General features: G+C 40.3%; 1 protein-coding gene across 3 annotated transcripts in view; it reads left to right on the forward strand.

The window, feature by feature from the left end:
- Nucleotides 1-415: 415 nt before the first annotated feature.
- The window catches only part of TNKS2 (tankyrase 2), a 29,392-nt gene continuing 4,788 nt past the window's right edge, over nucleotides 416-25,019 (forward strand). Inside the window, exons 1-25 of one of the 3 annotated variants that reach the window (XM_079976238.1) lie at nucleotides 416-914; nucleotides 3,819-4,043; nucleotides 5,833-5,928; nucleotides 6,848-6,884; nucleotides 8,302-8,377; nucleotides 9,288-9,382; nucleotides 10,329-10,395; nucleotides 11,071-11,257; nucleotides 11,779-11,900; nucleotides 12,689-12,780; nucleotides 13,500-13,578; nucleotides 13,940-14,111; nucleotides 14,287-14,376; nucleotides 14,971-15,050; nucleotides 15,310-15,455; nucleotides 16,259-16,424; nucleotides 17,183-17,402; nucleotides 18,152-18,261; nucleotides 19,727-19,915; nucleotides 20,785-21,034; nucleotides 22,046-22,128; nucleotides 22,320-22,440; nucleotides 22,959-23,056; nucleotides 23,554-23,628; nucleotides 24,465-24,570. In XM_079976238.1, the coding sequence (XP_079832364.1) occupies nucleotides 431-914; nucleotides 3,819-4,043; nucleotides 5,833-5,928; nucleotides 6,848-6,884; nucleotides 8,302-8,377; nucleotides 9,288-9,382; nucleotides 10,329-10,395; nucleotides 11,071-11,257; nucleotides 11,779-11,900; nucleotides 12,689-12,780; nucleotides 13,500-13,578; nucleotides 13,940-14,111; nucleotides 14,287-14,376; nucleotides 14,971-15,050; nucleotides 15,310-15,455; nucleotides 16,259-16,424; nucleotides 17,183-17,402; nucleotides 18,152-18,261; nucleotides 19,727-19,915; nucleotides 20,785-21,034; nucleotides 22,046-22,128; nucleotides 22,320-22,440; nucleotides 22,959-23,056; nucleotides 23,554-23,628; nucleotides 24,465-24,570 (3,466 nt within the window). In that variant the 5' untranslated portion in view covers nucleotides 416-430. The remainder of the gene's footprint in view (nucleotides 915-3,818; nucleotides 4,044-5,832; nucleotides 5,929-6,847; nucleotides 6,885-8,301; nucleotides 8,378-9,287; nucleotides 9,383-10,328; nucleotides 10,396-11,070; nucleotides 11,258-11,778; nucleotides 11,901-12,688; nucleotides 12,781-13,499; nucleotides 13,579-13,939; nucleotides 14,112-14,286; nucleotides 14,377-14,970; nucleotides 15,051-15,309; nucleotides 15,456-16,258; nucleotides 16,425-17,182; nucleotides 17,403-18,151; nucleotides 18,262-19,726; nucleotides 19,916-20,784; nucleotides 21,035-22,045; nucleotides 22,129-22,319; nucleotides 22,441-22,958; nucleotides 23,057-23,553; nucleotides 23,629-24,464; nucleotides 24,571-25,019) is intronic. The other 2 variants (XM_079976237.1, XM_079976236.1) reach the window with 2 other exon arrangements.

The following is a 25,019-nucleotide window of genomic DNA, read 5'->3' on the forward strand; positions in this document are numbered from 1 at the left end:
GCTGGCCACATGACCCGGAAGCTGTACACCGGCTCCCTCGGCCAATAAAGCGAGATGAGCACCGCGGCCCCAGAGTTGGTCACGACTGGACCTAATGGTCAGGGGTCCCTTTACCTTTACCTAACACGTGTCTGCCCAAGCAACGGTACCCACGGGAAGCTGACTCCCAAGCAGCCTTTCTCAACCTGTGGGTCCCCAGATGTTGTTCAACTACAACTCCCATCACCCCTTGCTAGCAAGGCCAGAGCTCAGGGATGATGGGAGTTGTAGTCCAACAGCATCTGGGGACCCACAGGAGGAGAACGGCTGCTCCCAAGGAAGCCGGGCTGGGGGCGGGGCGGGGCTTCAACCGCTGGAGCAAACGCGGCTCCCTCGACGTCACTCCGCCGCTCTAACCGCCGCGCCGGCAGTTCTCTCGCGCACATCGCGCATGCGCCTCCCCTCCCGCCTCCCCCCTTCATCGTTGCGCGCGCACCTCGGCTGCTCCGCCTCCCTTCCCCCTCAGTGGCTGCCTCGGCCGGAGGCGACTGTGGCGTCGAATTGCTCCCCGCGGCGGCCGCCGCCGCCACCGCCGCCTCCCCCCGCCGCCCTCCGCGGAGAGAGCTCGGGCCGCCTATGGCGGGTGTTGGGCTCTGAGGGCGAACGCGGGAGGAAGTTGGCTCTTGCCCCCGGCATGGCGGGGCGGCGGGGCGGAGCGGCGGCTGGTCCCCTGGGGGAAGCGCTGCCGCCGCCGCCGCCGCCGCTGCTGTTGTCCCCGTGCTGCGCCGGGGGGGCGTCGTCGGAGCCGGCCCGCGAGCTCTTCGAAGCCTGCCGGAACGGCGACGTGGAGCGCGTGAAGCGGCTGGTGAGGCCCGAGAACGTGAACAGCAGGGACACGGCCGGCAGGAAGTCCAGCCCCCTCCATTTCGCCGCAGGTACTCGCGGGTGGCCAGGCCGCCGCCTCGGGCGTCTCCGCCTCTGACTGTGCATGTGAACGGGGGTTCGGGGTATTGTGGCTTTAGGGCCGTGGCGTTGGGCCCCTTCCGCCGAGGGAGTTGGTGGGTGGGTGTCCCCACGACCGCACGTTTCCTTCGTGGAAATAAGAGGAGCCTATAAACCCACCCCCTTCTCGTCCCTGATCTCTGGCCATGCAGGAGGAACTCACGAGATCCCCGTCCCTGAAAGCAGCTTGTGGCGGCTTGTGTTTAAATGGCCACCGTAGCCAAGAGCAGCAAGACTGACCCCCCTCCCCCCCACATACAGCGAGGGAGGCCTGCAAGTGGTGGCGTGGGCTCCGTGGGCGGGATGCATTGTTTTCAGAGACTCCTCTGGAGGGCTGCTGCATACCTGAAAGTGGCGTCCAAAGAGGAAGCAAACCGGTACTGGCCAAGCCCAGACATTCAAAAGGTGTCCAGTTTGAGAAGGAAACGCGTCGGTGGTGAATTTGTTAATAAGTTTGCAATCCACTCTCAGAGCTAAAACGAGTGATGGTCCACATCCTGTAAACATTAGTTCACGTTGTGCTTTGTGGGCGCTTTCAGGAAGATGTTGTTGCTCAAGGGGGATTAACAAGCACATTGTGTGTAAAACATGCACATAGACGAGTTGTTGTGATTAGGCAAGTGTGTGTTTAGAAGTTCCTGGAAATCACTGGTCACAATTGCATGTGTGCAGATGTCACATCAGAGTTGATAATTATTTTGTAATTCCATCTTGTAATTGCACACAAGGATGCCTTCTTCAGATCCAAGGCTTAGGTGGTGTTTTGCATCGCTGAGGTTGCTAGAGTTGACCCAAATAGACAAACTGAGAAAAGGAGGCTGGAGCTTCTTAGATGCAGGTTTTTCCAAAGCCTACTGATTTTGGCTTGCTTCCAGATAAGTTTGTTTTGGGTTGCACGTAGCCTTAATGCCCAAGTTGTTTAGTCCATCAGACATGGTGAACTACTTAACTGTCATTAATTTGCCCAGATAGGAACAAGCAAACTTATCCTATAAAAAAAAAACCCAAATGATGTCTAGACCAGCAACAGACCACATTAGCATATCACACCAAGCCATGCTATGGCTTTTAACAAACATGCAAATATACTGTCTCCCTTATACTTACACGTAGTGGTTGAGAAGGTTGCCTGGTTTGGATGAAACACTATACCAAACTTTGGCTTAACAGCTGTTCTGCATTAACCTAAAATACCAGGGAGGAACAATAGTGGTGCAAGGTTTTCTCCAGAAGCATGTTTGCATTTGCACAAAACTGTGGTTTGACTTGGTGTGACATTTGAACTAGGGCCCAGGTATTTAAGGAGGGGGCAGCACGCAAGGAGAGGGAGACTGACTAACCCTTGCAACCCCCATCAAGAAATCCCCCATGTGGCATTTAGGTTTATGAAGAAACTTAATTGCTAGGGCAGGGGCAAGTCCAATGAGGAGAAGTCATAGGCTGAATCTAGAGACAAATCCCTTTAGCCCACAGGCCAGCAGTTCCCCAACCCTCAGCCATACTCACTGGGGGAACCCACTGAGGGGAAGACATCTCTACAAGTACTTTAGCCCAGAGCTCTTCAGGGCTTTGTATATTGTATAACCAACACTTGGAATTGGATTCCCTGGCTTATCTTCCATAGATACTCAGAGAAAAGCATGCCCATGTGGGCTGGTGAAAGTTGACTTGCTTGCTTTCACCTCCTGTGCCCACCAGCATCCCCTTCAAACCTACCTTGAGAGTTGAGGGCTCCTGAACTGTATACTGCAGACGTGTGCATTCAAATCCTATTCTGTTAGACCGCAGTATTTTTTAAGAATTGGAAGCAGTGTAACAGATGGATCATTGCTTACGGCAGGAGCAGACAGAAGGTAGTTCTGCATGATTTGCAATAGATATAGAAGGGTTTCTGACTGAATTGAATATTAGTATGTAAACTTGATTTTAAAAAAAAGAAGCTCTGGGATGGCTGACATTTTGTTAATCATTTATCTCAGTTTCTATGTTTCCTACTTGTAAAATAGAAGCATTAATTTGTTTTTTGCAGCTCTACTGCCTATTGCTTGAGTTTTGTCTTAGAATCCCTGATCCCTGAGTAACTCAGATATAGGCTTCATCTTTTATATACACATTGTCAGGTGCAAATTGTCTACCCTGTGCCACCATTTGTTAATCTAGCTCTACCTCATAGCCACTATGTTGCACCAGGCAACATATATCCTGAAGGCTACCCATCCCCAGTTGACATTGTGTATAGTTGCAGTTATAGTTATCCCATGGTTCCCTCAAATAGATGCAGGGGATTCTGTATTGTTTACTGATGATGCTGACTCTGGCAACTGTTTCTCTGTCCAAATGATAAAACTTCCATTTGTTTACTATATAATGATACAAAATGGATGTTTAATGCAGAAAGTAACATTTAAAAAAATCCACAGTTGAGCAATACCTTTATTTGAACCACCAAAATGTCAGATGTTTGGAACTAAATAGGGTATTGGCCAACTGACTATTTATTTATTATGGGCACACATTGTTTGAATAAAATTAGGGAATGTATACTTAGAACTGATAAGAAAATACACAATGTATACTCCCCCCCCCCCACACCATTTCTTGAAAATATGGAGACTTCAAAACTTCAGGAAATTTAAAATCTCCAAAATAGGAGCTGTCTCCTGTTCTGTTCTTCAGCCTTTCTTTTATTTGGTTAGCCAGAAGCAGTTCTTTGGCATCTTGTCTACTTATAGCACTCATGGAATATATAAGGAAGATTAGCAAGTTAGATTTTTGTTTCTTAGCTGTAGCTTTCTTCCTTTGAAGACTGACTATGTAAAACTACTTTTTTGTTTCAGGTTTTGGTCGAAGGGATGTAGTGGAATATTTGCTTCAGAGTGGTGGTAACGTTCATGCACGAGACGATGGGGGCCTCATTCCACTTCATAATGCCTGTTCTTTTGGTCATGCTGAAGTTGTCAATCTTCTCTTGCGGCATGGTGCAGATCCTAACGCACGGGATAATTGGAACTACACTCCCCTTCATGAAGCTGCCATTAAGGGCAAAATTGATGTCTGCATAGGTAATTTTTGAAAACACTTGCGGTCTCTGGATCATTGGTGGTTCAGTCACCATTCAGGTGATATGGGGAGAAGTTGCAGAACAATCAAGAATTGGTCCTGGATGTTTTTACTTTTTTTCGACAACAGAGATGGATACCGTTCTCATCGGGGCTGTGTTTGTTGAACTAGCTCCTAGGTCCTGTGATTTTCATAATGTGCTGATTTTGACAATGGTTCCAGAGCTGAAAGTGATCCACAGGCAATTTTCAAGTAGTGCATCATGGGGGCTGGGTGGCGAAGGTATGAGAACCACTGGTTTAAAAGTGTCTCCAGTGGTTTTTTTTATATAAAGTGACACAATCATGCATATCTTTTAAATTGGAAAACAAGCTTTCAAACAATCTGAGGCTTTCTTGTAGAAATGAGGATACATTGTTCTTTATTAAAATAATATAAACTAGTCAACTATCCGTGAAATACCAAGTTGTTCAAAATATAAGTGGTTATATAGATAGTATGTAAATGAATTTTCTTCTTTTTCATTTTTGTGAGAAGCTGGTTGTGGGTAATGTCCAGCTTGGTTGGACAGGATCTGTCTGCATACATTCAGAGACATTATCTATGTTTGCACATAACAAACCTAATTAACAATAATATAACCAACCTTAAGCCAGGGTATGTTCTTGTTACATCCATAATTTTATTTGTATACTGCCTTTCCATAGTTCAGACCATGCTCATTACATAATTACAGCGTAACAATAATATATAAAATAAAGATACAAAATAAAATAACAGCAACAAAGCCCCCCCACAAAAACCCCTAAACAATACCCCAGACCTAATAGTGATAATAGTGGCTTATTGGGGAGTATCAAACTGTAATTACATGTGAGTATGGCTGTTATAAGGTCGATGGAGCCTGCCTCCTTCTAGATGCAGAATAATATGTGCATTGTACATATTCTAGTTGCAAAATAATATGTGCATTGAAATGTTTCCATACATTTCTCCTTTCCCACCCTAGGGCTCCAGGAGGGATTTACTTAGCGCTCACATTAATTTCCTTCTAGAGCACTGTGTTGGAGAGAGGGGACTGATAGAGAAACAGGAAACACTTTCCTTCTGTTCTATCTAATGCTTTCTGCTCTATGTACATGCAGCAAGGAAGGAAAGGGAGTGTATGTGCAGGCATAGACTGTACAGTGGTGCCTCGCAAGACGAAAAGAATCCATTCCGCGAGTCTCTTCACCTAGCGGTTTTTTCGTCTTGCAAAGCAACCCTATTAGCGGATTAGTGCTATTAGCGGCTTAGAAAAAGGGAGAAAAAAGGGGGGGAAATCGCAAGACTCGCAAGACGTTTTCGTCTTGCGAAGCAAGCCCATAGGGAAATTCGTTTTGCGAAGCGCCTCGAAAAACGGAAAACCCTTTTGTCTAGCGGGTTTTTTGTCTTGCGAGGCATTTGTCTTGCGGGGCACCACTGTACTTGTGTCTGAAACAGAAAGCATGGAAATTGTGTTTTCACAATGGAGTATTTTCCAACTGTTCTGTTTCATCCTTAGGACCAGTTCTGTGACTACCTTTGCTTGATTCTGCTGTTTGTATAACTGCTTTTGAAAATACGTGTACACTTCCCAAGTGAAACTAGCCTTTTACACTGAAATGTTCAGGGTTATGTTTCATTATCAGGTTAGCATAATTCTAACTCTTATTTTATAGTTTTAGATTAGGGCATCTAATCCCTTAGCATCTCTGCTGAGCTACCTCCTTGTCAAGTTCTGATGAAAGCTTTATTTTTTTCTCCTTTTAGTACTGTTACAGCATGGTGCTGATCCAGCTATCCGAAATACAGATGGAAGAACAGCATTGGACTTGGCGGATCCATCAGCAAAAGCAGTGCTCTCAGGTAAATGTTGTCTTTTTGTAATCTGTAAGATTTATGTTTTGGCTACTGCTAAGGTGGTATTGCTCCTATTATGCTTGGTGAGAGTAATACTCTTTGTTAACTGGAGAAGACCTGCTAAGAAAAAAATTCAGTAATACTTTGTAAGATTGGTAAAAGAACAGCCCATTTGTTTTTTTACCACTCCTATGGGAAAGCAAATATAATGGCTTGTTTATCCTACCATCATGCAAAATAAGTAATATTTGAAGAGAGTGCTACTTGTGCAAGTTTAGTAGCTAGCTTCAGAGTTGATTGTTTCATTTTGAGGGCTAAACGTTTGATTCCAGCTGTGCTATTTATCTAAATTGGCATAATAATACTTTGTATATACCATACTTTTTGCTGCTTGCCTGAATGTTTAGCTGTTTTTGACTTTATACAAAAATAGTGGGGTGGTATTCAGCTAAGTTTTACTGAGAGCAGGGCCACTGAAATTAATAAACCATACTAAGTTAAGTAGTTCAATTCCAACAGGTCTACTCTAAAGCCTAGTTACATCACACCCAGTATTTTAAAATTATCAAACTGGATCCAGTTCAGGGTGTTGGTGCTCATAAAAGTTGTAAATGACCTTGTCCCAAGTACTTGAAGGAGTAACTTCCTCCACATGTCCCAGTGTGTTGTGTGCAGTCAGAGAAAGAGGAATACATTTTTATTCATCCAGGCCTTTGGAAGTAGATGACTTTATAACTGTAATTTTAATTACTGTATATTCAATATCGCTTTATCAGATTTTGTTTCTAGCAAGCCAGCATACTATTTGGGGAGGGAGGACAGGATAAAAAACACAGAAAAACAACAAAAAACCCTTGCTTTATAAAAGTTTTACACATTTGTATTCGAAATAAAAAAATCCTATCTCCTTTTTGCTAACTTTCAGGTGAATACAAGAAGGATGAACTCTTGGAAAGTGCCAGGTAGGAAATAATAAAAGATGTGAGCTGGATCTACTGCCCAGCCTCTTTCAAAAATACCCGAAAAATGAGACAGGCTACACATTGAAGATTTTTTCATATTCTGCATAACAAAGGCTATTCTTATGTACAGTTATGGATTGGAAATTATTACCATGATCTTAATGTCTGGCATTCTCCATGCAATGGCAATACTTCTCCAATGCAGGCAATCCACTCTGTGTGTGGAGGTGGGGGAGGCAGGGACAGTGCATGAATGACATTCAAGGAAGGGCCTGCACACGCATACTGTCATGGGCCTCAGGGCTAGGCTGCCTTGCTCTCCACTCTACTCTACTTGACTCTTTTAATTGGTTACGGTACTGGAATTCATAATAAACAAAAAGTTGGCCCTGGTCAAACTTCTTAACAGGTAAATTAATCACATACACCCAGGGGATTTTGTCTTGACAAAGATAGAATCCGTCTAAAATGCATTGCCCCCGGACAAATAAAACAATACTTTTTAGGAAACCAGGAACCAGCATGCAAACAACCTGCCTGTGGCACCATATTAATCTCAGTCCCATTCCTAAAAGGCAAGTGTCTAGTCCAGAAGTAACCCCCACACCTGCACACCTTAATCTAGAGAGTTAGAGAAAGCTCTGCCCTTATGTGTCCTCCTAGATTTCACTCTTAAATGAAAGGGGCAAACTTTTACACTTCTTGCTGGAATCTTCACACACATCAAATGTGAATGGAATGCTGCTCTCGCAGCGTTGGATGCAACCGCTAGTGTTCCTACAGTAAAATAACAATAGATATGTTGCTAGCAACTGTGATTAAGGATTTTAATATATGATGTGATGGGATGATGAGCTGCTTGTGCGTAAAAGCTTAGTCCCTCAGGGTTTGCTCAGCTTAGCAAAACTGTCTTTAGCGGAGCCCTTAAGCATGGCTCCCTCAGTCGCTGGCAGAATCCGACAGTGGGCGTTTGCGGAATCTCTTCCAACATAAAAGCTCCTTAACGGAAACGCGTCTTCTGGACTCTCGGCGTGACAGTTTCCGGCGAGGTGTGGGTGTCCCTATAGGAGGTCCTGAAACCTCCTCACTGTTTTCGCTGGAAGTGTCCCAGAGCCCTTCTTCCGACTCCCTTTCCCTCGGAGCTCCTTCTCTCCCCCTGCTGGTTCCTTCCTCTGCTGTTAAGTCTCTCCTAACCTCCTTGAGCCCTTCCACCACCTGCTCTGATGGCAGTTCCCTGACATATGATGTATGAAGTACAGTAAGCTAGTACCATTGCACCAATAAAATCTATTCCAAAGTTTTATTTTTAATATTGCAAAGCATTCAGGTAGCTGTTTGTAGTTGGTTTGCAGTTTTGTGTAAGTTGAATAAAGAAGGATGCATGCCATATGTTCAGGAATCTTTAATTGCCTTTTAGGAGTGGAAATGAAGAAAAACTGATGGCTCTTCTCACACCACTAAATGTCAACTGTCATGCAAGCGATGGCCGAAAGGTATTTTTGTTTTCAAATGCCCACTTTAAAATGTTAGATTTAAAAAACCCCCACACTTTACATTAAAATGTATTTGGTAATGTATTTGGTAACATATACTTTGGTTAATGTTTTGAATTATATTTTAATTCAAGAATGTTTACTTAAAGTAGAAATCTGATATTATGTGTGTTGCCTAGCTGTATAAACAAAAGAGCCATGGATGTTCTGTCTTGGCAATATCAGTTGTTCTTTGGTTTTTAATAAAATTGTACTTTTGAAAGCCAGTTAGAAATTTTTTTTACTAAGGAATCTAATATAGAGATTATGCATTGGTTTTCTTTGCCAAAAATGCCTGCTGTGTCAGTAATATTACTAGTGTGCTATGTAGCATTAATTACTTTTGCCTGGGGTGTGGACAGAAATCAAAATCTGTTGTCCCTTATTTATTATGCTGTCCTCTTTAAATATATTTATGTAACTAGTTTAGCTTGAGAAAAGATTGCAGTAATTTTTGCCTTTGAACAGAGGTGGGAAATTAAGCCTCATTCTTTCTCTGGCTCACTTTGCTGTACTCGAATTTAACTTATTATGAGAAAGGCCCTCCTAAATCTATGGGTTGGATCCAGAGGTAGCATTCCATGGAAGGAAGAGCTCTGAATAATCAGGGAAGGCTTTGATCCAGCAGAAAATGAAGATGCTGGATTAGATGGGCCACTTATCTGATCCAGCAGGCTCTTTTTATGTTCCTAAATATCCTTCTGCCAGGTAGTAGAGGATGTGACTTTTTGCTGACACTCCTCCCTTTGCAGCCCCCAGTGTCATGCTACAGATAACGTAGACTGCTTTAACTGATTTATTATAATTCTTTTAATGGAAAATTTCCTTCTATTTATATAACCGTTAGATTTATTTGTTCTTTTATTTCTAGTCAACTCCATTACACTTGGCAGCTGGCTATAACCGTGTTAAGATTGTGCAGCTCCTGCTTCAGCATGGAGCAGATGTACATGCCAAGGATAAAGGGTATGTTTTTCTTGGGAGGTTGTGGTATGATTTTATAGATTCTGTTGAAGCATGGATTAGATTTTGTCTCTGAAATGGGCATGCCACAACTTGTGGCACTTTGTTCAAAGAATAGGCCATCTTAACTGGGCCTTTAGAAATTCTAAATTCAGAAGCCCTCTTGGACATTAACTTTATTTGAAAGGGTTGGGATGCCTTAGCAAGCCCCACTTTGGGGGGCATATAATATTTGCCAGTTTGTGCACCCCTTCATGAGATGAAGCACAGTCTTCTGAAGCATGGAGGGGTGTAAAGACTGGCAAATGTGTTGCCCCGGAGGAGGCAGTTCTTGCCAACTGCTTCTACTCTTACCCGTGTAATTTCCAATCATGTGGGAAGGGAATGACTGATTGGCGCTTTAATCAGATGATTACATGAAGCTTTTCATTAAATAAAAAAGGGCATGTTTTAACATGGACTTGCATGAGAACTATGCAGAGTCTTTCATCCAACATGTTGTACTCGGTCAACCCAGGGGTTTTATAACTGTTGCATTCCTTCAAATTTTGTGAGTTAATTCTGCAGTCGTTATCTTCACTTGCAGGCTGATCATCTGCAAATATTTATTTTTTACCCCATCGCTGTCTCTAATGCCAACTGACTTTCTTTGTAATCTAATTTAACTTGATTGAACGTCTCCAGTTAAAAACAACTATATTATTTGTTGACTTCAGTAGGACTTAATTGTTATAAGTTGACCACGTAGTTGTTATACCTTTGAAGAGCATTGAGCCCAATGACAGAGGAACTCCCACCCCCCAGCCAATGTTTGGTTTTTCATTTTGTCAGATGAATGTTTGGGCTTTCTGTTTGATACTAATAATGAACGGTGTTTGACAATATTTTATTTGTTGAAGGAGATTTTTCAGTGTTCATGTGCTAAGTTTTTGGGATTTCCCCCCCACAGAGATCTTGTTCCTCTTCACAATGCTTGCTCCTATGGACATTACGAAGTAACAGAACTTCTAGTAAAGGTTAGTTTCTTAATTGTGTGCAATTTTTATGGGAAGGTTATTGCAATTTTGTTTCTTTCTGTTTTGGTATTTTGAAAATTACTTCCTGTCACCTAGATTTTCAAAATGGGCATTCGAGTATGCATATTATTTAATGTGTAACCCATTTTAGATTGCATGAGGTAAAAGAAATTATGGAAGAAAATGTTGGGCTGATTGTGTTTAGGGCTTGTACGTCTGAAAATGCTAAATTTACACTTGACTTTCTGTATGGGATCAAGTAATACTACTTTTTCTTTTGATAAAAATGTCTCATGAGAGAAACATGGGATTAGGAGAGTGATTCAAGATAAAGATACTGGGCTTCTGAAATTACTGTAATTATATTGGCTGTAACAACCACTTGCCCAACGTGTTTTGAGATTGTTCCTGGAAGTATTGGTCTTGGGGTTTTTTTTTGGTTTTTTTAAGGAAACTCAAGTTCAAACCATTTATGGATAAAGGCATGTGTCTTGTCATGAAGCTAAACAGCCACAGTTTGAAGGAAAGGAGGACTACTAATCTAACAGAGTTCTCAACCTTCTGTATATGAGTGTTTATGGGGTCATGTTAGATGGATCATGTCTTCCCTATGACATCAGAGTTCTAGTTTAGTATTATCCAGCATAAAATCGTAAGTTATCTTTCCTCTCCTAGCATGGAGCATCTGTGAATGCAATGGATCTGTGGCAGTTTACTCCTCTGCATGAAGCAGCTTCTAAGAACAGAGTGGAAGTGTGTTCTCTCTTGCTGAGCTATGGTGCTGATCCTACACTGTTAAACTGCCATAATAAAAGTACAATCGACTTGGCCCCAACACCTCAGTTAAAAGAACGATTGGCATGTGAGTATAGAGGAAATGGGATTCACTGAGAACAACTGATGGATATGAACATCCCCCCCCCCCCCAGTTTCCAGTAGGGACCCACACTTTGTAGCCAGTCATTATTTGTGATACCTACCATCCTTGCTTCTCCCCTGAGTCCTCTAGTACACACAAAATCAGAGGCACAAAGTATCTCTCTCTCTCTCTCTCTCTCTCTCTCTCACACACACACACACACACACTCTCTCTCTCTCTCTCTCTCTATATATACACTAGAAAATATATATATGTTTCTAGTATCAAGACATTTAAAGGCATCTTCCCCCCCCTCAAGACTAGGCATGACGACTATTCTGTGAGAAGACAAATTTCTTATCTTTGAAATTAGAGGAACCATTCTTAATGATTTCTGCAAATGTGTCTTAATGCAGAACAGTGTGTGTATTTGTTTGAAAGTAATTCTATCCTAGCAGCAATAAGATGTACCTGTGATAATGGCTTGAGACCTATACATCATGAAATCTTGTTTTCTCTTCTAGATGAATTCAAAGGTCACTCACTGCTACATGCTGCAAGGGAATCTGATGCAGCTCGTGTAAAAAAGCACCTTTCTCTTGAGACTGTAAATTTCAAACATCCCCAGACTCATGAAACTGCCTTGGTAATTTGTTGAATATATATTTATGTTGTGTGGTAGCTAAACTAGGCAAGTTGATATGCAGCTATTTTCCTTTTAACCAGCTTCGGTGGCCATACTGTTTAACATGCATTGTTGTTTTTTAGGCATAGTTTATCCAAACCATTTGTTGATAGTTCCTTGAACTTCATTCATCTCTAAAATACTGATTAAGGAGAAGGGAACAACTAAGATGCCTGAGTAAAGGTGTAGGGCCTGTGTGGCTTCTGCATCTGGTCCTCAGCTACCCTTCCTTGTCCCTTGTCCCCTGCCCCCTGCATGCAGCAGTTAGTCTTAAAACCAACCTCCCATTGGAGCCCATGGAAGGCATTTTCAAGTCTTAATTGCCACATGGGGTGGGTAGGGTACAGTATGGGAGAGCATGTTAACCTCCAGCACTATGACCCTTCCAAATGACAGTTATGCTTTTTTTTCCAAACTTAATGGGAAGCATTTTCCAGGTAGTTCTGAAAACTGTCACTAGTGCAGCAGTTCAACATGGAAAGAGCATCCCAGTTGACTTTAATGCAAGGCTGTTTTTAGCCTAATTGCTGGTTGGGGGTGTGACCTTTCTGTTGTGGAGATGGCAGTGGTGGAGGCTTAACCCTTCCCAGAGGTAATCTCCATGAAAATCATTTCTCCCAAGCACTTAGGCCTGAAAAAAATACTCCCATATTTCCATGTGGTTTGGTTTGAAAGTCACATATTTTCATATGGTTTGGTTTCACCATAAGCTGATAAGCAAATGATATAATGATTTCACTTTTTAATAGCACTGTGCTGCTGCATCTCCATATCCTAAAAGAAAACAAATCTGTGAACTGCTTTTAAGAAAAGGAGCCAACATCAATGAAAAGACAAAAGAGTGAGTTTTCATTTCACTTTTTTATTCCACCCTGCTTCCAAGCAGCTCAGGACAGTCCTTCCGTTAGTGGTTTGGAAATTGTCCAGTTTGTGATAAACACCATGATTGTAGATACATACAACAGAACAAGTTAAGATTGGAAGAAAGTGAATCTAAATGCTGCCAAAGTCCTTCTGGCCATGTGAGATGAGAACTAGGGAGACAGGTGAAGCCTCTGGTTCATTCCACCGTGCAGACTTAGTTGCCTTAGAATGTGCTCACTGCATAACAAGTCAACTTCAAACCATGGTTTATGAAGCTATCTTGTTGAAACCATAGTTAACGTCAGCCATAATTCCAGGCGCAGGCAACATGACAAACTGTAATTAACTTGAAACAGAAGCAAAAGCTTCTGAACTACTTGGTTGCATGGAAGGAGGAGAAGGCTGCAGCTTGTTCTGGTTTATGGACTTCATGGTAAACTTTAACAGGACATGCAGATGTAGCCATTGACTTGTCGAAGGCCACACAAAGATTATTTTAATGTTGCTTTTATCAATGTATAGTACCTTGCTATATTTTTATGAGAAGTGCAGTTTATAAATACTTAAATAAATAATGCATAATTGGAGTTCTCCCCAGTTGCAAACTGATGCTCTAGCCATTGTATTTGAATACTAATTATCAATTATCAGTCTAAGAAAACTCAGTGGAAACTGTCATTACTTTTTTATATCAAGCTTCTTGACACCTCTCCATGTGGCAGCAGAAAAAGGTCATAATGATGTTGTTGAAGTAGTCATGAAACATGAAGCAAAGGTATGAGCCACTTAATTGTACTCAGGCATATTTTCATATATAATAAAGTAGAGAATTGCAAACTTGCAAATTTTGTAACTTACTCCTAATAATAACCTTCAGGCGTGTACCTTTTTGTGATTTTCCCAACTGTTACATTCTTGGCATTATAAGATGAAGATTTTTGGTAATGCTTGAACTCTTGATAAACAGTCCATTTTTGCTGTAAAGATGCTTTGCAGGCAATAAAATTTGCAAACCAATATTCCACACTGTAGTTTTTTGGTTTTTGTAAGCAGAATTCCTTCAGATTGATCTTGAAAAATGTATTCTGCACACTTTTATGTTAATGATATTTTTAACATTCTGTGATCATCTCTAGGTCAATGCTTTGGATAACCTTGGGCAGACATCTCTGCATAGAGCAGCACACTGTGGTCATCTGCAGACCTGCCGCCTGTTGTTGAGCTCTGGGTGTGATCCATCAATTGTGTCACTGCAGGGTTTCACAGCCTCTCAGATGGGAAATGAGAGTGTTCAGCAATTATTACAAGGTAACAATTTTAACACTTTTGCCTTGTCAATGTATTGGCTACTTAAGCAATCTTTAGAATTTTTTTTCTGTTGGAACTGAAAAATAATTGATGTGTATGATTTGCAGTACCAGCAAATGTTTGCTGCACTACAAGCTAAAACTAATTCTGAAACCTTCATCCCTTGCGCCCACAGATTCTTCTCCACCTGAGGAACATGCTGAAGGAACTTCAAAACAGAAAAAATGTCATGGGCAATTAATGGTGGCCTGTTTTCTTAGAATAGGTACAAATGGTTGGCCTTGCTTTTTCAGGCTAGGCTATTGCACAATGTTAAAGTGGGGGAGTGTTGTCACTCTTCTTCAAGTGACCCCCTTTTCCAATTCAGAGACGAAGAGCGTAATGACTGGTGGTTCCCTTCTTTCTTTCATCTTGCTAAAGTTATGTCTACAGTATAAGATTGTGTGTTGCAGTTTCAACTTTAGTTGGCTGTTTCATGAACCTTTGTCATTCAGCTGGTGGTAATTATCTGACAGTTTGTGTATGTTAATACTGCATACTGTAATTCATTATGAAAAATACTTACATCTGAGTAAAAAATGCCAGGTTCAGTTCCAACAGCGCATGTCTAATTTTGCATTAATAATAGTTCTACAGTTACTTGTTGTACCTGAGTTTCTCTAACTGGTAATTGAAAGTTTTGTTGGTATGTTCAGTTAAATTGTAAATTAAGCCTTTTGTCTAGGATAGTCAGATTTTTGTAGACTATGAGATCTCAAAATGGTATTCCTCTTAAGGGTTAGTATTAATGACTATTTATTATTGTCATCTGTGCTATTTGAACTTGGTTAAGTAACTTATACTCTCATTTATTTTATAGAAGGTGTCCCTTTAGGCAACTCAGAAGCAGATCGGCAATTGCTGGAAGCTGCAAAGGCAGGTGATGTGGATACAGTAAAAGTAAGTTTAGAAACGGATTGTGGCTTTTCTTTCTCTCAAAAATATGACATATGTAAGTGTGGCAGGCTAATTTGTGAAGATTATTCTCAGGTCTTCAGAGATGAGAAAACGTTGAAAATTTAGATAACTATTTTAATTGTTTTGAAATACAAAATCATATAAAAGTTCTGATTTCAAGACAGTTGCTTTTTTGGGGTGGGGGGAAGTTGGCTGAATATTTGGCTGAAGTAACGCGTGTCTCAACTGTTGTGTTCCTTAGAAGTTATGTACGGTACAAAGCGTGAATTGCCGGGATATTGAAGGCCGCCAGTCCACTCCACTCCACTTTGCAGCAGGATACAACAGAGTATCAGTAGTTGAGTATCTTCTGCAGCATGGTGCTGATGTTCATGCAAAAGACAAGGGGTAAATATTCCATTAAATAGCTCAAAGTGAATGTAGGGAGTGGAGCAGAGGGAGGAAGACAATTATCCATTCTTATTTGTGTTAGTGCCTGACACATGTATTGGATCAAGAATGCTTTGGGTGGGGGCTATGCTTCAAAAAAAATTTTCTAGAAAAAATAGGTATCATAGGGTATCATGGCTTATCTCCCCCCCCCCCCTCATAATCTTTTCGTCATCTAAGTTTAGTTTCAGTATATAGATAACGCATTATCCACCACATAAGGCTAAATGTTCCCTCAAGCATATATTAAATGTCTAGGAATCTTAGAATTCAAGTCCCCCTCTATACCTTCAGTGGCTTAACATTTGCAAAGCCTGGAACCCCAACAACTGGTGCTTCTAGCTGATGTCAACTTTACAAATTACAGAATTATGATGGCTGTATGATCTTTGTGTTGATCTTAAATATATACACTGCATTAATCTTCCCCAGTCTGGTGCCTATGCTGATCAGAATTGTAGTTCAAAAAATATGGAAGGTACTAGGTTGGGGAAGACTGCTTTGTAACTAGAGGCTATTTGAATTAAATGTATCTAGTTGACTAAAGTATTTGATTTATCTCCATATGAACACATAATTCTTCATGCACTTATTTTTTCTGAAATAATTTTGTTTTTAATAACAGCTATACTTAACTGTATGTTTAGGTCAATCACTAGAAAATTGAGGTATTTTTTAAGATACTGAAAACGTTAGCCAAAATTAAGGCACCCTGCCGAGTGATGCAAAAACTGATGGATGTTTTTCCTTCATATTTTCAGAGGCCTTGTCCCTTTGCACAATGCTTGTTCTTATGGACACTATGAAGTGGCTGAACTGCTGGTTAAACATGGTGCAGTTGTCAATGTAGCTGATTTGTGGAAGTTCACTCCTTTACACGAAGCTGCTGCAAAAGGGAAATATGAGATTTGTAAGCTTCTGTTACAGGTGCGTCACATGAAAACTGAAGCATGTTTCAGTTTCATTAGTTTGCTTATTTCCATTTAGTGGTATTAAATTTGTGTTTAAAGAAATGTTTCCAACTATCCCATGTTCTATATTAGAGCAGCTACCACAAGATTCACCTTGTGTTTGTTGCATTTGCAGTCCACTGTGTTTCCTTTTTTGCGCCATATTGTTCCCATTCAATTCATTATTTGGGTTAAAATCTGAAGTTGTCTTTCATCCCCATGGATTATAATGGGGAATTAAGTGGATTAAGCCTGCTAAATGTTGGACAGACTTTCTACAGGAACCTTTAAAGGTGTTTGTGTGTTTGTTTATTTTATATACTGCACTTTCATATAAAATGTTGCAAGACTGTTTACAACTTTAAAACACAATACTACAGATCCACCACCTCACTCACCCTCTGCTTTTCCCCAATCAGCTTGGTTTCATTTCTCAGGAAAGGGAAGGTGGAAGAATGACTGTCCATTTAACCTTTTGTGGGGTGGGGGTAATGAGGATGCCTTGTTAATAGCAGGACCCAAGTCAGCAACATGGAACCACAACCTAAATCACCTTCGTTTGCCTCATTAATTGGGGTACACATAGAGCTAGCGAGCATTCTTAGTATATTTGAATATTTGTTAATAGAGAAAGAAATAATCAGCTGACAATGATACAAATCTTAAATATGTTTCTACTTGAGTTATGAAAGCTAATGAATGTGTTGTTGGGTTTTTTTCTTATCATCAACATAGCATGGGGCTGACCCCACAAAGAAAAACAGAGATGGAAACACACCATTAGACCTTGTTAAAGATGGTGACACAGATATTCAGGATCTCCTTAGAGGAGATGCAGCTTTGCTAGATGCTGCGAAAAAGGGCTGCTTGGCTCGGGTGAAGAAATTGTGCTCCCCTGATAATGTAAATTGCCGTGATACACAAGGCCGACACTCCACTCCACTCCACTTGGCAGGTTGGTGTTACCATATTAATGCATTTTTTAAGGATCTGTCTTGGACTAGAACTTGAAAAGGGGTTATTTAAAGTAATTGGATTGTAGTCAGCAGTTGCAAAAGCCAAAGGCAGATCCTCAGGCTAATCTTGCTTTTTTACTTCCTTTCCCCTGCAGTCTTCTGTACCCTCAAAAATTGCTATTTAGACAGTTACAATGGGTTACATCCAATCTTTCTCTTTTCTTTCTTTGCACTCCCCTTCACCCTGAAAAAAGAAATCTCTCCAGAGCATTGGAGGCCCAGTGGAAAAACATGGGCTGTATTGTTCTGTACCAAGGGAATTGAATTTGGGTTGAGAGATCTTACAAAAACCCCACCTGGTTTTAGGCAACCTTTCACACTCAGTGCAGTGCAGCCTACACTGTTCAGGAGGGCTTCCTTGAACCTCTGGAGGGGGGCGGGAAAGGGGAAGAGAGATTGGATACAACCCAATAGTAAAAAATAGCAAGAGTGACAGGTGACTGTGCAAGTCTAACAGCACCTCATGGGAATGGACGCACACACACAAGGCTGAATATGGAAGGCTATGTATGTGAAGCTTGTGTTTTGCCTTAGAGTATACATATAACTGTGTTTACTCTGCAATAAAAAAAAATAGTTCAGAATTTTATGGTTCAGGTAAGCTGGAAAAGAAGTTTGTTGATACATTTATAGTAATATTTTTCAGGTGACTTTTGATAATCCATAAAAAAAATTATTCTCTTGCTAGCTGGTTACAACAATTTGGAGGTTGCAGAATATCTGTTACAGCATGGAGCTGATGTAAATGCACAAGATAAAGGGGGTCTAATTCCTCTACACAATGCAGCATCCTATGGGGTAAGTATATCATAAATTCTATGGGAAGAAGTGAATAATTGAACCAGAAGATCTAAAATTTATTTGAGCACAAATCAGTGTTTGTTGGTGTTTGCTTAAATACAGGATTGTGTGTTCACTCCCCCAGTATTTTGCCTGGATACAGCCCAGGGTGTATGAGGGTTTTCTAAACTTCATAATATTTGTGGAAAACAGTTCTTTTCCATAACTCAGTATTGAGTAATACACACACACACACACACACACACACACACGCACGCCTCCCTCATGCTGTCTCAACTCATGTGTATTTGCATGTTTAATTTCCGTGAATTCCAACTCAAGCTGTTGATTTTTACACCTATCTATTGAGAACTTGTAGTTAAAATTTCTGTTGTTACTGCTCTGATTGTGTGTGTCGTTCCCCCCCCCCCATCTCACTCCAAAGAATATATGGGATAGAGGCATGCTGCTAACAGACTAGAAGCAGTACTTCCGAAACCAGCTGCCACAGAGGATTTTGGAGTGTGAGGGTCGATGTTTTTAGTTACTAGCGCAACTCTAGTGAAGAAGGGAATCTAACCAGGATAGTTTAGATTGTGAGAAACTAAAGTTTACAGGCAAGATTAAGCCATTTCTTACTTTTATTTCCTGATCTGCTCTCTAATCCTAGAACACTTCGAAGGAATACCGTAGTTTCCAAATTAGGCTGATGGTCAGAAGTAGAATACCACAGAGGCAACCAAGTTATACACTTTGCTAATGCCCTGAATAAAGAAAGTGTATAAATACATTTGATTTCTTGCAGAACAAGTGTTCTTTGTACGAACATTGAGTGTATACACTGTCATGGGCTTCCTAGATATGGAGATTACCCAGCATGATGTTCCCTAGGAAAGGCACTATCCAGATGTTGCCCATTCTAGTGACCGTTCTAGGTAATCTCATTCTAGGTAATGCCCATTCTAGGTAATCTCCATAGCTATGTTCTACTCACAATATTGTAAAACAGATATGCTGTTAAGCATGCTGGTTGTTTACATACATGGGTAAAAGATTACATGTAGATGGGGCTAGAGTTTAAGAGCATGGACTATGAACTAGAAGCTGTCTGCTCAAATCTCAACTTGGTATTGAGGTCATTTGATGGCCTTGGGTAAGAAGCTGTCTCTCTCTCCAGCAGGCTGTTCCCCAATGCCCCACAGTCTCCCTGTATAGAGATGGAGATAAACAGTTGAATAAGAAAGGCATTTCTAGCAATATCATATCTCATATTAGAGCTTCCAAGACAGGGTGGCTATTTGAACAAACCACAAAACAGGGTGGGGCAAGCTGACCTGCGTGCAATAGCGGACTTGAACTGCCCTCTTTGTTTTGATGGAATGTATTTTGCAACGTTCACTTTTTAGGAAATCCAAAGGAAAATTGCAGCAAACGTTCCCCCCCCCCCAAGGGTTGCACTACATAAATGTATTTTATTTTCCAGCATGTAGATGTAGCAGCTTTACTTATAAAGTATAATGCGTGTGTAAATGCTACGGACAAATGGGCTTTCACACCTTTGCATGAAGCAGCCCAGAAAGGAAGGACACAGCTTTGTGCCTTATTGTTGGCACATGGAGCTGATCCTACTCTGAAAAACCAGGAAGGACAAACGCCTTTAGACCTAGTCACCGTAAGTGATGGGATTTTTTGAGAAGTTTGCATTAAGCTTCAGTTCCTGGCTCCTGACCCAGACATGAAATTTGAGAGATTAAAAATGTGATGTTATTATGGTGGGCTGGAAGCTAAAAAGCAGTTCCCCAAAGTTGGGACTGAAGATGGACTCAAGGAATTTAGTTTAGGTGTGGCTTTAGGAAGTACATTTTTCAGAGAGGAGATAAACTATGTTATTGAATTTGTGCTCATTTACAAACATATTGCTTGATGTAATTACCTAGTATTTTCTGGGCTACTTTATGTCTTCAAGTTAGACTATTGATAGTGACCTGCCATTCACAGTTTGTGACTAAAAATGTCTAGGTCCAAAACTCGCAACACAGAATTTCTTACTTAGTATAATGTTAAAGATAACATCATTGTGCACTCTGTGGCACCCTAGGAGCATGCAGTTTATATTTAGCCAAGGATCATAAGCATACTTTCCTGGAAGTAATCCTCTTGAACCTAAAGGGACTTCTAAGTAGGTATGTATAGGGCTGCATTACCAATCTTTCTACAATAGTGTTTGCCACATTAAAAAATGGTATTTTTACCTTTTTAATGTGTGAGGTGGGGTACACTGCAAGTGAGTGATTTTTGTATAGGATTTGTCTCTAGGGTCATGCCTTTCATTGCATTGTAATTATACACAAGCAGACTCTGGATAAGAGTGATAATATATCTGGTGATACTGGTAAATAGCAGAATGTAAGAAAACTTGGCTTCTTAGGATAGCTCAAGTAAAAGGCCACTCACTGTAAATGTTACCTTGTATTCATATATGCTTGAATAAATTTGTGAATGTCTTAATGATATTCTAATTTTTTAAATTATTATTTTCAGGCAGATGATGTTAGTGCATTATTGACAGCTGCCATGCCACCTTCCGCCTTGCCATCTTGTTACAAGCCTCAGGTTATAAATGTATCTCAAAACACAGCATCTTCAGCAGATTCACTTTCTTCTGTTCCATCCAGCCCTTCTAATCTGTCTGCTGCCAGTAGCCTTGACAACTTGTCTGGTAGCTTTTCTGAACTTTCAGTTGTTAGTACAAGTAGTGCTGATGGGGCCGCTGGTTTGGAGAAGAAGGAAGGTGAGTCCTTCCCTTACTGATGAATTGGCTTACTCAGATGGGTGGATGATTTATGAAGAATTAGGACAGTCCACACATGCATCAAAGACTGCAACATATACCAATGGTGCTACAAGTGATATTCCTATCCACACCAGTTTCATTATTGCAGACAGAATCTGATGTAACTTTAGGCACAATAGTGCTCTGCAGGTCATTCAGTGAAAGGCATGTATGTGTGATTTGGATTTTAGATAAATAGATATATCCAAAAATGATCTTTTCTGTTTCTTAGATAGTCACATGCCAATACATTTTTTTCCAGGGCAGCTTGATTAGCCGTATGGTAGAAAGATTACTTGAATGTGAGGCTTATGTGTGTTAAATTTACGAATGGTTTCTCACACAATGCCCTCATCCTCCCAGTGCCATTCCTGTAGTTATTTCTGAAATAATTTTTTGTACTTCCACTTCGTTGGATTTATGTACAGGTTTGAGAAGATTTCCCTAAGAATAAATCGAGCTAAATATGTTTTATTTTGATTATATAGAATATAAGATCTGCAAGTACTTTGATTTTATACTTAAAACATGCATTGTCTTCATTCACGGGTCAACTATAGTTAATGGTTTACTGGGATTGGGTCATTTTGCCCACTTTGCTACAGTGCCCAGCTTAATTGTGTTAAATGAAAATTCTAGTTTGGATGTGTTTCACTACAGACAAACTATGATTTGTACCCAAAGTTTGTTCTTGACTTGCTGATCATAATTTTAATATTAACACTAAGCCACAGATTGTGGGTTTGTTTCTCTTGTGGGAAGGAGCACAGCAGGCAAAATCAGCATTTTTACTTCAGACTAGTGGCTATGGTTTACCATGAACTTGTAAAGTGTGCCACAGCATGTCCCAAGTGTTGTTGGACCTATATCCAGAAGATTGTTTCTAATTTATACTCTTGTGAACCTGCAGAAAAGGTAAAATACACTTAGCCCTTTAATATGCAACTAATGTCTGCTTTTCTTATACAGTTTCAGGTGTTGATTTTAGCATAAATCAATTTGTGAGAAATCTTGGACTTGAACATCTAATTGACGTATTTGAGAGAGAGCAGGTGCGTAGCTTTATTGTTAGGGAAACAAGTTGCATGATGCAAATGTAAAATGAGAAATTTTAAATTGCGGGTGTGCGCGCGCATGTGCATAATAGCTTCAGTTCTTAGCAACTCGAAGTTTTCCATGCTGAAGATCTGTGCCGTAATCTGAGTTTAATGTGAATCTGCATTTATGTTACTTTTCTTTGTAGATAACATTAGATGTACTGGTTGAAATGGGGCACAAAGAATTAAAGGAAATTGGTATTAACGCTTATGGGCACAGACACAAAATCATTAAGGGAGTTGAAAGACTAATCTCAGGACAACAAGGTATGTTGCAGATGAAATTTCCGGGGTTGTGTTGCAAGTTGTGGAGGAAAAGAGGAAGGGAACATATTGATGTGGAGGTGTGGGCTTAATACCGCTCAATGTCACCCTAAGTTTTTTTTGGGGGGGGTTAGCGCATGTGTGTGATATGCAAGCTCATTTTTCTATAGTATTGGAACCAGGAAACCTTTCAAGCAGAAATTATTATGTATTATATGAATTCTGTGGCTTGTATCCAACAAAGTAGTTCCATTAGCGCAAGGATTTCTTGCTTGCACAACAGAATTTGCACAGACTCCCCAAAAACCTGTTCCAGACGGTTGGGGAAAAAACCCAGGACAGATTCAGGCGCAAATTGTGGGAAGAGAGAGGGGGAAGTTTAATTGTGCAACCAGAAGTCCTTGCACTAAGAACAGCTTTGTTAGATATGAACCTTAAGTTCTAAAACTACAACCTTATCTATTATATATTTTTAAATGAGCTGTATGTGTCTAAATATTACCTGTTGCATTTTCTCATAGGTCTTAATCCCTACCTAGCTTTGAATACTTCAGGTAGTGGAACAATCCTCATAGACCTATCCCCTGATGATAAAGAGTTTCAGTCAGTGGAAGAAGAGGTATAAACTTAATACATTTTTCAGCCTTGGCTGATTCAGTGTTAAACACATGGTGCTCATCCTCATGTTATGTCTTTTAATTTTGTTATTAATCATTGTCCCCAACTGAGGAGACAGTATCACTTGAGATAAGATAGGCCAAGCAATCCTTGTGACTTTTCCAAATACCCTAAACTAACATAGTGCTTACATGTATTTGCTGTGGATGGGCTCAAAGAGGGACATAATGCCTGCTTTAAATCAGGACACGTGAAGATGGGATTAGAGGTTCAGTGTGGTGAGCCAGAAAACACGAGTGGCTCTGCAAATTCCATATAGCCAATTTTAAAGCTGCCTGCCATTTGAATTCTCCTTATGTTTGTGGAAATAATTATAAAATTCCTTGTATAGCTCAGTTGCAGTTGCCTTCCATTCAAAGACACCCAGCAATTTTTTATTCAGCACAATGGAATCTAATAAAAGTTATGGTTAGAGATTCTTTGTTTATTCCACTTCAGATGCAGAGCACTGTTCGAGAGCACAGAGATGGTGGACATGCTGGTGGGGTTTTCAACAGATACAACATCCTAAAGGTAACTAATTGGTGTGTCTGTCACCAAGAAGTCATTGTTTGTGCTATCAGTTCTTGCCCTTGCTCTTGGATTAATTGTGCAGTCTGGAAAGTAGAAATATATACTGTGCCAAGGAAACAAAAACTGGACTTGTAATGAATTAGAAACAAATGTGCAACTTTCAGTTTATTGACAATGCTGTCAGTAGGCAGTTAAAGAAATAGAAACACTTCAGTGGGAAGAAAACTAAGATGAGTTGTGGCATTAATAAATGTTATTATGGCCTAAGATGTCATGGTCTAGAGGCCATGGGTGATTTCCAGTGAAATACTTACGTTAGCCGAAGAACTTCTGGGTGTGAATGAAACTTCTCTTCCATCTCCACATACATCCCTAAATCTGTTCTTGGGGATTCCCCCCACCCCACCCTCCTTACACTAATGGAACTGCTTTTCTGGATACATCCTGTTTCATCAAATGCATAAAGTGTAATCCTGAAATGCATGCTTGCATACACACACATACACATATGCAGACACACATGGGGGTTGTAAGGAAGTGTGGTTAGAGAAAAATTAAATACAAAAGGTACAGATAGTGGCAGTTCGGTTAGAATATGTGCAAGAGAAGAACAATGATATTGTACAACTATGTGATAGATGATAAAGCAAGCATCTTGACGTTATTAACTAGCATTTATAGTGAGAAAAGAACTAATTCTCTGTATTCTGGGCAAAACCAAGAAAGTTGAATTTCTTAGTTGTAATTCCTTTTCCTAAGCAGATTTGTGGAAATTGCTTATACTTCAGACAACTGAAGAAAACTAATTGTGAATTCTGGATTTTCTGCCCTTTTAGATACAAAAAGTATGTAACAAAAAGCTCTGGGAAAGATACACTCACAGGAGGAAAGAAGTTTCTGAAGAGAATCATAATCATGCTAATGAAAGGATGTTGTTCCATGGTATTTCAAATTATTTTTTTCTCATTTCCAGTCATTACTATTGATAATGTTCTGCTTTTTTTTAATTCTGAAATTTGAAATGATCTGCAGTTCAACTCCAAATAATGTTTAGCATTAAAGTCTTTTAAAACTCATAAATATTATTGACCAGTAGCTACCATGTAATTTCATATTGTTAATATTTTACTGGTATTTGTACAATACTGTTAGCATTAAGTGCCTGAAAAAGAGAAGAACCGATAAACCTCTTAAAATGGCATTGTGTGCTTAAATCTCTTCTCAAATCTGGGATTATATTATACAGAACAATTTGTATTGGTTTTTTTATTGAGATTTCCATTACAATTGAGCATTAAAAGCCTAAAAAGCTGAGTGAACATAAAAATATTGGTTTTTAATGCTCAGCTGTTTTCGCCTTTTTCGTTCTGCTCTTTTTAGTTGTCTTTGTT

Source organism: Podarcis cretensis (genome assembly GCF_951804945.1).
Source record: "Podarcis cretensis genome assembly, chromosome: 5".
NCBI lineage: Eukaryota > Metazoa > Chordata > Lepidosauria > Squamata > Lacertidae > Podarcis > Podarcis cretensis.